General features: G+C 39.9%; 1 protein-coding gene across 1 annotated transcript in view; it reads left to right on the top strand.

The window, feature by feature from the left end:
• Window positions 1–13,118, top strand: part of LOC140197951 (low-density lipoprotein receptor-related protein 1-like) — a 2,495,129-nt gene that overhangs the window by 2,427,738 nt on the left and 54,273 nt on the right. The window contains exons 80-82 of the mRNA XM_072258609.1: window positions 10,037–10,153; window positions 10,271–10,447; window positions 10,552–10,692. Of these exons, the coding sequence (XP_072114710.1) occupies window positions 10,037–10,153; window positions 10,271–10,447; window positions 10,552–10,692 (435 nt within the window). The remainder of the gene's footprint in view (window positions 1–10,036; window positions 10,154–10,270; window positions 10,448–10,551; window positions 10,693–13,118) is intronic.

Below are 13,118 nucleotides of genomic sequence, written 5' to 3'. Positions count from 1 at the left end.
ACATCTTCAGTCCTGTATTCATCCTTTTTGATCTTGTTCACCTTTAACATTGCAACTCATCCTGTTGACTGCAATTTTGCCCTATCATCTGCATCTCCTTGCACATTGCCTTTGTTTGTAAGCCAACTACCTGGTCCTCAGCAATATCGTTCTGGTTCCCATTCCCCTGCAAAATTAGTTTAAACCCAACCAGACAACTCTAGCCAACTTGCCTGTAAGGATATATGACTCCCTCAGGTTCAGGTGTAACTGTCCCTTTTGTATAAATCATACTTACCCCAGAAGAGATCCCAATGATCTATAAATCTAAACCCCTGCCCCCTGCTCCAGTTCCTAAGCCAATCATTGACATGCCAAATCATCTTATTCTTGTCCTCACTGGTGTGTAGATATTGGAGACTCTATACCAGGCACTGAGGCAAGCAATCAGAATGCTCTCCACGCTACACTGGTAGAAAGTAGCTGTAGTCTGTGGTGACATCCACATCTCCTCAAAGAGCTGAAAGATCAAGTGGAAAAGGGGAAGTTTATTATAGCAAAAGATATGCTACACTGCAGTTATGTTGGGAATCAGATCTTAAAGGTCATATAGCTTTTTTTTTAACCAATGTGAATGTCAATTGTACAGCTCTCAGGAGATCAGACACAAAGGCTTTTCCAGACTCAAAATGCATTAATAACTGCTATGGAAACATACAAAGTCTGTTTCCCTCAATATCACAGCTAAGAAGACTCTTAAACCAATCTGGCTATGGCCATCATTCAAATTTTACCATCTGTCTCTGTGGACAGATTGAAGAATCTGACAAGAGCACATAGCTTAAAAGAAAAGCTTGTAAAGTATGTACTCACTGGTTTCTTGAGTTCTAAATTGAGATATGAGGAATTCAAGATCTTGATTATTCAAGGATTTTACAGATAGTTTCTGAAACACGGAGAACGTGGGGGCCTAAAGTCTGCTTCACTGCCAGTCTGCTTTCAAATGTCACATGACCTGAGAATATGCTCCTCCCACCATCCTCCCCACAGAAGGAGAATACTGGTGGTGCAATGTGGTAGGCTGCCAGTGTATGTGTGCTCAGTCTGAAGACGTATACATGTGATGTATGCAGGTAAACAAGCAACTTGCTAATTCAATGCCAAGAGACACAGGAAATTGCAGATGCTGGAAACTGGAGCAACAAACAATCTCCTGGAAGAAATCAATGAGTTAAGCAACATCTGTGGAAGGAAAGGAGCTATCAAAGTTTTGGGTTGAAAATCCTGCATCAGAATTGTCATTGTCTGTGATGAGGCCATTGTTCAAGGCCCCTTGACAGACTGACTCTGAGAACTTCAAAAAAACACTAATAATTCCAAACACTTATAGTAACAATCACTGTAGGTCCGAGTCCATAGGACACTCAGAGCTGCTGTGCAGGTTGACTCTGTGGTTAAGAAGGCATACGGTGCATTGGCCTTCATCAATCGTGGGATTGAATTTCAGAGCCGTGAGGTAATATTGCAGCTCTATAGGACCCTGGTCAGATCCCACTTGAGTACTGTGCTCAGTTCTGGTCACCTCACTACAGGAAGGATGGGAAAACCATTGAAAGGGTGCAGAGGAGATTTACAAGGATGTTGCCTGGATTGGGAAGCATACCTTCTGCGAATAGGTTGAGTGAACTCATCCTTTTCTCCTTGGAGTGACAGAGGATGAGAGGTGACCTAATAGAGATGTACAAGATGAATAGAGGCATTGATCGTGTCAGAGACTTTTTCCCAGGGCTGAAATGGCTAGCACGAGAGGGCACAGTTTTAAGGTGCTTAGAAATAGGTACAGAGGAGATGCAGGGGCAAGATTTTTTACACAGAGAGTGGTGAGTGCGTGGATTGGGCTGCTGGCGACAGTGGTGGAAACGGATATGATGGGGTCTTTTAAGAGACTCCTGGATAGGTACGTGGAGCTTAGAAAAATAGAGGGCTATGGGTAACCTTTGGTAATTTTTCAAGTAAGGACATGTTCGGCACAGCTTTGTGGGCCAAAGGGTCTGTATTGTGCTGTAGGTTTTCTATGTTTCTATGTCAACAATCATGATACTGAGATACATCCTAGGAATCGCTGGGCCACACTTTCAGTGACATAACCTGGGGGTCATCAGGTGACTGGAGTCTTTCAACATTAGAAACCATTACCTAGGTGACCCGGCCAGGGCTGATCAGGAGCTGGCTTGACTTCCAGCAGCATTGGTCCACAAATCACACCTCTTCATCCATAGCCATCTAGAGGCTCACTCAGTAGCCTCAATGATGGCTCTTTTCTTTGCAACCTCTACAATCTCTACAACCAACCTCTATAGGCTCACAGCATGCCCTCCACCCTTGTCTCTAGCATTGCTCTAACAGCTCCTGGTGTCTCCTTTCTTATATTCCAATGCTTCCTCAATCCAGTCTTCCCAAAGAACTGTAATTTCTACCATGACCACCTGCTTTACATTTCTGACAGAATTATCATGTCAGGCCTCATGGGTGATGATGCAATTTAGTCACAACTTTTTAACCTCCAAATAATTTGAGGACATTCAAGACACCCTCAGTCACCTTGATGGGCAGACTTTCTAATTTACGGGCTGTAAAATAGCATTTGATGATTTCCTCATCAGTGAGGTTAGTAGCAAATATGTGTAGTGTAAGGATGGGGAATCAAAAGAGGTTATAGAAAGAACAGTCAGGAGATGAAGCTTAAACAAAGCCAGTGACATGAGTTACAGGGCAATAGAGGCGTGGTGTAGTTAAAACAGAAAGCAACAAATACTGGACTGAAAGTGTTGTATTTGAATGCACGCAGCATAAGGAATAAAATAGACAATCTTGAAATTCAGCTACAGATTGGCAAATATGATGTTGTGCCCATCTCTGAAACTTGGCTAAAGGATGGCTGCCATTAGGAGCTGATCATCTAAGGATATACAGTATTTCGGAAAGATCGGTTAGTAAGCAGAGGGGGTGGTGTAGCTCTGTGTATAAGAAATAATATTAAATCATTGGAAAGAGATGACATAGGATTGGAAGGTGTAGGGTCTCTGTGGGTTGAGTTAAAAAATGGCAAGGGTAGAAGGACCCTAATGGCAGTTGCATACAGGCCTCCAAACAGCAGCCAGGATGTGGATTACAAGTTTCAGCAGGAGCTAGAAAAGGTGTGTCAGAAAGGCAATGTCATGATAATTGTTGGGGGTTTTAACATGAAAGTGGATTGGGGAAACCAGGTCAGTACTAGACCTTAAGAGAGAGAATTTGTAGAATGTCTAAGGAATGGCTTTTTAGAACAGCTTGTTGTTGAGCCCACAAGGGGATCGGCTGTGCTGGATTGAGTGTTGTGCAATAATCCGGAGGTGATAAGAGAGTTTAAGGTTAAGGAACCCTTAGGGAACACTGATCATAATATGATCGAAAACACGAGGAATTCTGCAGATGCTGGAAATTCAAGCAACACACATCAAAGTTGCTGGTGAACGCAGCAGGCCAGGCAGCATCTCTAGGAAGAGGTGCAGCAAGTTCACTTTGAAATTTGAGAGGGGAAAATTAAAATCCAATCCAATGCAAAATTAAAATCCAATCCAATGTGTCGGTATTTCAGTGGAACGAAGGAAATTACATTGGTATGAGAGGGGAACTGGCCGAAGTTGATTGGAAAGGGACATTTTCAGGAAAGACAGCAGAGCAGTAATGGCTGAAGTTTCTGCGAAAAATGCGGGAAGTGTAAAACAGATATATTCCAAATGAGAGGAAATTTTCAAAGGGAAAAAGGACATTACTGTGGCTGACAAGTGAAGTAAGAGCCAAAGTAAAAGCAAAAGAGAGGGCATACAAGGAAACCAGAGCTAGTGGGAAGATAGAAGATTGGGGAAGTTTTAAAAACTTACAGAAAGAAACTAAGAAGGTTATTCGGAAGGAAACAAATTATGAGAGGAAGCTGTAGATTAATATCAAAGAACAATCTAAAAGCTTCTTTAAGTACATAAAGGGTAAAACGGAGTCGAGGGTAGATATAGGATCAATACAAAATGACGCTGGAAATATTGTAGTGAGAGATGCAGAGATGGCAGAGGAACTGAATGTGTATTTTGCATCAGTCTTCACAGTGGAAGACATCTGCAGTATACAGTATACAGTCTACAGTATACCAGACATTCAAGAGCGTCAGGGAAGTGAAGTTTGTGCAGTGAAAATTACAACTGAAAAGGTGCTCAGGAAGCTTAATGGTCTGAGGGTGGATAAATCTCCTGGACCTGATGGAATACACCCTTGGGTTCTGAAGGAAGTAGCTGGAGAGATGATTGCGGAGGCATTGACGATGACCTTTTAAGAATCGATAGGTTCTGGCATTGTACCGGATGACTGAAAAATTGCAAATGTTACTCCGCTATTTAAGAAGGGTGGGAGGCAGCAGAAAGGAAACTATAGACCTGTCAGCCTGACATCAGTGGTTAAGAAGTTATTGGATTGTTAGGGATGAGATTACAGGGTACCTAGAGGCACATGACAAGATAGGCCAAAGCCAGTATGGTTTCCTGAAAGGAAAATCCTGCCTGACAAACTTCCTGCAATTCTTTGAGGAAATTACAAGCAGGGTAGACAAAGGAGATGCAGTAGACGTGGTGTACTTGGATTTTCAGAAGGCCTTTGACAAGATGCCGCATGAGGCTGCTTAGCAAGATAAGCTTGCTAAGTTACAGGGAAGTTACTAGTGTGGGTGGAGCATTGGCTGGCTGGCGGGCAGAAAACAGAGAGTGGGAATAAAGTGATCCTATTCTGGTTGGTATTATTGGATTTTTGGCTAAATTTGCCGATGATGCTAAGATAGGTGGAGGAGTGGGTAATGTTGAGGAAACAGAGAGCCTGCGGAGAGACCTAGATAGTTTAGGGGAATAGGCAAAGAAGTGGCAAATGAAATACAATGTTGGAAAGTGTATAGTCATACACTTTGGTGGAAGAAATAAACAGGCAGACTATGATTTAGATGGGGAGAGAATTCAAAATGCCGAGATGCAAAGGGACTTGGGAGTCCTTGTGCAAGGTGCCCTAAGGATTAACATCCAGGTTGAGTCAGTTGTGAAGAAGGTGAATGCAATGTTGGCATTCATTTCTAGAGGTATAGAATATAAGAGCAGGGGTGTGATGCTGAGGTTCTATAAGGCACTCGTGAGACCTCACTTGGAGTATTCTGTGCAGTTTTGGGCTCCTTATTTCAGTAAGGATATATTGACATTAGAACGGGTTCAGAGAAGCTTCACAAGAATGATTCCAGGAATGAAAGGGTTACCGTATGAGGAACGTCTGGCACCTCTTGGGCTGTATTCACTGCAGTTCAGGAGAATTAGGGGGAATCTCATAGAAACATTCTGAATGTTAAAAGGCCTGAACAGATTAGATATGACTAAGTTATTTCCCATGGTAGGGAATTCTAGGACAAGAAGGCATGACTTCAGAATTGAAGGACATCCTTTTAGAACTGAGATGCAGAGAAATTACTTTAGTCAGAGGGTGGTAAATGTGCGGAATTTGTTGCAACGAGCGGCTGTGGAGGTCAAATTATTGGGTGTATTTAAGGCAGAGATAGATAGGTTCTTAATTAACCAGGGCATCAAAGGGTATGGGTTGAAAGCAGGGGAGTGGGGATGACTGGAAGAATTGGATCAGCCCATGATTGAATATTGGGGCAGACTCGATGGGTCGAATGTCTTACTTCCGCTTCTATATCTTATGGTCTTATCATGCAGGAATTTTTTGCTAAGTATTGATTTCACTACTGGCCATTATGACATATTCTGTAAGTGTACTTTTCACAATGACAATCAATGTTCATGATTTAGGAAAGAATACAGGGACATTGTGCCTATAGAAAGTATTCACACACCTTGGAAATTTTCATGTTTTATTGTTTTACAAAATTGAATCACAGTGAATTTACTTTGGCTTTTTTTGACACTGATCTACAAAAAAAAGGCATGTCAAAGTGGAAACAGATCTCTACTAAGTGATCTAAATTAATTGGAAATATAAACCACAAAAGAATAGATTGCTTAAGTATTCACCCCCTTTAATATGACACACCAAATCATCACTGGTGCAGCCAACTGCTTTTAGAAGTCACATAATTAGTTAAATGGAGATCACCGTGTGCAATCAAGGTGTTTCAATTGATTGTAGTAAAAATACACCTGTATCTGTAAGGTCCAACTGCTGGTGAGTCAGTATCCTGGTAAAAACTGCGCTATGAAGACTAAAGAACACTCCAAGCAACTCTGCAAAAAAGTTATTGAAAAGCACAATTCAGGAGATGGATACAAGAAAATTTCGAAGTCACTAAATATCCCCTGGAGTACAGTTAAGTCAATCATCAAAAAATAGAAAGAATATAGTACAGCTGTGAATCTGCCTAGATCAGGCCGTCCTCAGAAACTGAATGACATTGCAAAAAGGGGACTAAGAAGGGAGGCCACCAAGAGACTTATGACAACTAGAGGAGTTACAAGCTTCAGTGGCTGAGATGGGAGAGTCTGCACATACAACAACTGTTGCCTGGGTACTTTACCAGTTGCAGCTTCATGGGAGAGTTGCAAAGAGAAAGCCACTGTTGAGAAAAATCTCACATGTAGTCTTCAGCTGGAGTTTGCCAGAAGGCATGCCAGAGACTCTGAAGTCAACTGGAATTAGGTTCTATGGTCTGATGAAACCAAAATTGAGCTTTTTAGCCATCAGAATAAACACTATGTTTGGCATAAGCCAAATACCACACATCATCAGAAACATTCCATCGCTACCATGAAGCATGGTGGGGCTGCATCATGCTGTGGGGATATTTCAGCAGGCCCCAGAAGGCATGTGGAGGTAGAGGGTAAAATGAATGCAGCAAAGTATAAGGAAATCCTGGAGGAAACCCTGATGCAGTCTGCCAGAGAACTGTGACTTGGAAGAAAATTTGTCTTCCAACAAGACAGTCACCCCAAGTATGAAGACAAAGCTACACAGGAATTGTTTAAAAACAACAAAGTTAACTTCCTGGAATGACCAAGTCAGAGTCCACACCTTAATCCAATTGAGAGTTTATGGCTGGACTTGAAAAGGACAGTTCACTCACGATTCCCATGCAATCCGACAGGGCTTGAACAGTTTTGTAAAGAACAATGGGGAAAAGTTGCTAAGCTGAGAGACCTATTCACATAGTCTTAGCTGTAATTACGATCACAGGTGTATCTACTATTTATTGACTTGAAGGGCACGAATACTTATGAAATCAATTATTTTATGTATTATATTTTTAATTAATTTGGATCACTTTGTAGAGATCTATTTTCACTTTGATATGGAAGAATTTTTCTGTTGATCAGTGTTAAAAAGCCAAAATAAATCCACTGTGATTCCATGTTGTAAAACAATAAAACATGAAAATTTCCAATGGGGATGAATACTTTTAACAGGCACTGTATTTCTCAATTCATCTGAATAGTAAGAGTGCAGCTGTTCATTGGGGGTTTGGCATTTTGTTTATTGGCAGAAGTTTTTACTTGTTTCTCATTTTTGCAGTCATAATTTAAATGTTAATAATAGTGGATGCAATGATAAGTGCACTACTTGAAAACTAAAGGATGAAAAGAGGCTATTTCAAGAAAATTGTCTCCTTCAACATTCAGGGTTGTCAGTTGATGTGAAGGCAGCTAGTTAGGAATGTCTAATGTAGGAATTCCCAACCTTTTTTATGCCATAGACCCATACTATTAACTGAGGGGTCCATAACCCCAGATCGGGAACTCGTGTTCAAATCGTGCCCTACAGACAACCTTTTCCGTGACGACACCACCAGTCATGGTGGTCAAATTTACCCCACTTCTATGCTTCAACACCTCAAGCTATTTCCAAGATACCTCTTGGGATTATTCAACACACAGAGGCATTGTTTACTAAAGGGGAATCAGAGGAATATATAGCTTCCTCTTTTGAAAAATAGCAGCATAATGAATAGAATCTTCACATTGCAAGATTCTGCAAGATCAAGGACATTATTCATAGGTTATTAAACCTATCGGTGTCCAAGCACATAAATTACAGAATTTCAGGAGCGAAATGTGCCTGGGAGTTGGTGTGCTGCATGTTTGACATGCTGACCTGTACTATAGGTTCAGAGGTTCATAGGATTATAGAAAATGGAGCAACCCCTTTCGCCCATCTCAGCCATTCGGACTATGATCACGCTCTAAACTAATCTGATTTGTCTATATTTGGCCCTTTTTGTCTCTGTTTCTTTCCTATGTAAGTACCTCTCCAAATGCTTTTCAAAAATTTTAATTCTTTCTCTCTCTGAAACCTTCTCTGGCAACTCATTCCATTTACCCACAATCCTCCATTTGAAAAACTTGTCCTTTGGATCTCTTGCAAAAATCTTTCCCCTCTAACCTTAAATCTATGCCCTCTAATTTTAGAATATACTATAAAATGGCTCTGACCATCTACCCCTATCTGTGGCCTTCATAGTTTTATAAATCTCTATAAGGTCAACCCTCAACCTTCTTCACTCCAGGGTATATCACCCCAGCCCATCCAATCTCTCCTTATAATCTTTCTATATAAATATCTCTAAATCTGGAATTTCCATAGGAATATGAAGTTCCAAACTTGCCAGCAGCTCTCTTCAGGTGATTACTTGACTTCACATGGAATCCATCAGTGATATGTGAAATTGTTGGAGTGCTTAACTGTTTATGCTGGGATTCTACCTATTAATTATATGTTAGTTAGACTTAGGCATAGTGTATCCATTTAGTTTAAAAGGCCGTGAGGCTAAATGACTGATTTTAAGCAAAGGTCTGAAGGGATATGAGTTATGTATTTTCATTGGATGGTGGGGATACCTGGTCTCTCCACATTTCTATGTTGTCAAACGCCACCCCTTCTTATTGATAATATTCCACTAAAATAAAAATACTAATCAAGCCAACACTCTCAATCTTGCCTGAATTACTGCCCACTTACCATGCCGACCAGAAGGGATTTCTTCTCTTCAAGGGTCCTGAAGCAGGAAGTATTAGAGGCTGAATCATTGAATGCATCAAAACAAGATAGATGTATTCTTGGATTCTAGGGAGTCCAGGGTTATAGTGAACAAGCAAGAGAATGGAGCAGAAACCAATATCAGATCAGTCTTGATTTACTGAAAAGCAGAGTAGATTCTAAGGAACATATAGCCTTCTCCTGCACTTTCATTTTATGTGATTATATTTCTTCATATCATTCATCTACAGTGATAGTTGTTTTTAACTGATTTGATTCGAGGAGCGGTTGCTACTTAGAAACTTGCAGTCAATTTAACCACGGCTAATATGACAAACTATTTCACTGAATGTTTAAGTACACATGGCCTGCATCAAGTTCCGTCCTTTTAAAAAAATATTAAAAGCCTCTGGAGGTTTTCATCAAGGCCAAGAGGTATTGAAAATTCTTCACTGAATCTTTGAAGTACCTGGCTCGGCATCAGTCATGGCCAATGTCACTTAACCTATTTAAATGAGGTAGTTCTGCTATATAGCATTCACATTATTTTCTGCCAATGCCAAGTTAAACCTCACTGCCTTAGGGCCTTGAAGTCTGATATAGGATGTGGATGTATAATGATAATTCTCCCTAAATCCAAATCTTCTGGAGAATCATTCATAGTCCTTTAAAAGAGAAGGCTTTTTAAAAGTCAATATTAAATATTTTTAATCATATATTTAAGTTTTCAGCTAAATAGTAATCAGAATCAGGTTTAATATCACTGGCATATGTTGTGAAATTTGTTGTCCTGGATAAATCCTCAGAAATGTTGACACCCAGGAACTTGAAACTGCTCATTCATTAGTAATGGGGTTTGTTTCTGTTATTTCAGAAAAGAAAGATATTTTATAAATACAGATAGAATATAAATCAAAGCATATCTAATCATAAAAAAACTAAGGAAATGTATTTACATACAGACATTGTGAACATTCCAAGCACAGTAATAATCGTTTTCTTTTATTAGGACTATCACTTGATCATTTCAACCAGCGCTTATATTGGGCAGATGCCAAGCTTTCAATTGTGGGCAGTATTCGCTTTGATGGGAGTGATCCTGTAGTCGTTGCCAACACAAAACAAGGTAACACTTTTTTTCAACTTTCATAGTCTGTTCGTATTTTCAACCAAATACAATATTGCAGATACTGAGTTTGTCTTTATTAAGGGACTAAGAATACAACCTACTTTATTGTTTAAGGTCTCCAATCTCCATTCAGCATTGATATTTTTGAAGATTACATTTATGGGGTGACACATACCAATAGTCGGGTGTTTAAAGTTCACAAATTTGGAAGAGGTCATCTTGAATATTTGGTATCAGGTCTCAGTGATGCTTCAGCCACAATTGTATTCCATCAGTACAAGCAACAAGACTGTAAGTGCCATTATTAGCCGAACAAAACCGAGTATGAATTGGATGCATCAGAATCATGTGAAATATGAACTCTGTCATATCTCTTATTTCTGTGTCCTGCGCAGTACCAAATCCTTGCAGCAAAAAGAAATGTGAGTGGCTTTGTCTATTAAATCCCACTGGTGTAACATGCTTATGTCCAGATGGAAAGAATATGATTAATGGAACATGTATTGATGTAGATTCTCCCACTGCACTCCCTTATGGTGAGTACTTCAGTATTTCCTGGTATTGAATACTCAAGTCAAAAACTACTAATTACTTTCAAAATGAAGCTGAATAATGTTTTGAAATTCTGGTTTTTAAAAAATATCATTTAATATTTAATTAAAAAAGAGAAACTGCACTAACATTTTCTGCACTTAATTTTTTTAAAATTGTAGGATTGTTAATTTATACAAAGTTTATTGAGAACTGCAGATTTGTTTCATTGTAATTTGAAAACAATTTTCTTTGTTTCTATTTTAGTTAAATGCTTATTGAGGGAAGAAAACATAACTCCCCAATACTGAACAAATGTTTACTTTGATCGCAGTTTTCTTCAGCGTTTTACTCTCCCGTTTTGATCCTGCTGCTGGCTAGATGGATATTAAATTTCCCTCTGTACTGTTCCAAAAATTTACTTCAAAGGGATAATAAAGATGGAAATTGCTGGAAATACTCCACATGTGAGGTAGCACCTGTGGAATAAATAAAGTTAACATTTTTAGTCAGTGATGAAGGGCATTGACTGAAAGTTTTAATTTTGATTATTTGCTGGTTCACAAACAAGGGCAAGCTGCTGAATGGGGAAGAATAAAGGCCACATTCACCCAAGGAGTTCAAGGATCAACTCTTATATCATGTAAAATGTCCATGCTTTTATAAGTGTGTCACTCAGACCTATCAGCTGCTGCAGCCTCAATTGCATCTGATCGGCAGAGCAAGAAACCACCAATAGTAGCTGTCAGGGGCAAGTATGTGGCTTTCCAAAGGTGCTTCTTCTTCATCAATCCCGCCAAATTGTATATAACTTGCCTCTGCTTTGGTTCTATGGGTTTTGAAGTAAAAGGTGAGACCAGTATGGGAAATGGGGCAAGAATTGTCATGGAATCTTACGCCATGGAAACAGGCCTTTCAATGTCTCAGAGTCCACACCAACCATCATCTGTTTTCGCTAGTCCTACACTAATCTCATTTTATCCTTTCCACATTCCCATCAATAATCCCCACCTCTCCAGATTCTACCACTCACATGCATGGAGGCATTTACAGTGGTTAATAAACCTGTAAATCCACACGTCTTTGGGATGTGGGAGGAAACCAGAACATCTGGAGGAAACCCAGATGTTTGCAGGGAGGTAGTGCAAATTCATCTCCCTGCAATATCAGGACTGAACCAAGATAGCCTGAGCAACACAGTGACAGCTCTGCCATCTTGCCATGTTGAAGGGGTGGATGGGTTGGTAGCTTATGAGCTAGCATGTTCCTTCCATAATTTACACTGGGCTTCTGCTTGCTGCTGGTGTATGGACAATTACCTCTTTGAACCATTCTGAATGCTCCTCCATTCTATTTCCCAATGATCAGTGAGCATGTTTCATTTTTTTAAAGAGGCTTTGAGAGCATCATTGCATCTTTTCCTTTGGACACCCAGAAATCCTTTTGCATGACAGAACTATGTACAGAGTGTCTATTTTGAAAGTCTGCTTTTGCATGTGATAATGACGTGGCCTGCTCAACATCTTCAATTCAGTGCTGAGGATCTTGATCCAAAAGAGAATATCCCTATTGGTTCACTTATCTTTCCAGTAGATTTAGAAGATCTTGTGTTGTATTTTCAGTGCCTTGAGGAGCCTGCTACAGGTGGTTCAGGGTCACAATCTGCTATTGTGGATACTGAGTTATTTACCTGTTTGAAACTCTGTAGCAAGCTGAAAGCTGATCCAGCACATGGAAGCTGAAGTAATTTTCATCACTGCCATTTGCCTTGGTTGAGAGGTGGTCTATCAGGTATTAGAAGTTGCCAAAATCTCATCATTAATATTTATTGGTGAAGGGTTGTGTTCTACATAAGGATAGGTTGGTAGAGTATATTTGCCTTGCAGAGAACCATTTTGTGTGTACCATTTTGAAACTACATGTCAATTTTACCCAAAAGCAGATTGAAGAAGGTCTTCCTCTGCTCAATAACTAGGTAGTGTGTGTCAATAGCAAGGTATATATGGTATCCAGTTCATTGTGCAGGAATCAAATATATCAGCTTTATCTGAGTCACTATGTCAAATTAATAGCTACAAGGACAATTCACTAAAGGTGTGGCTCACCAGTCAACTGTGGAAATCTACTTGCATATGGATAGAATATGGTAGAACGCAAAATTGGCTTGGTGAAACAATGCTCTCACAGTATGGGACACACAGGATGAAAACCACAGTAGTCAACAGAATGATATTAAGGGAGACCCTCCTGAAATTGCATGTTTTTAATAAGACCCCACATAACACCGAGGAGTAGAAGTAGATCATTCAGCCTATTGAGTCTGCTCCACCATTCCATCATGGTTGATTTATTAAACCTTCTCCCCATAATCTTTGACAACCTGATTAATCAAGGAACTATCAATGTCTACCTTAATTATACCCAATAACTG

This window comes from Mobula birostris, chromosome 5, assembly GCF_030028105.1.
Source record: "Mobula birostris isolate sMobBir1 chromosome 5, sMobBir1.hap1, whole genome shotgun sequence".
Taxonomy (NCBI): domain Eukaryota; kingdom Metazoa; phylum Chordata; class Chondrichthyes; order Myliobatiformes; family Myliobatidae; genus Mobula; species Mobula birostris.
This window is presented reverse-complemented; position numbering and strand designations above follow the sequence as displayed.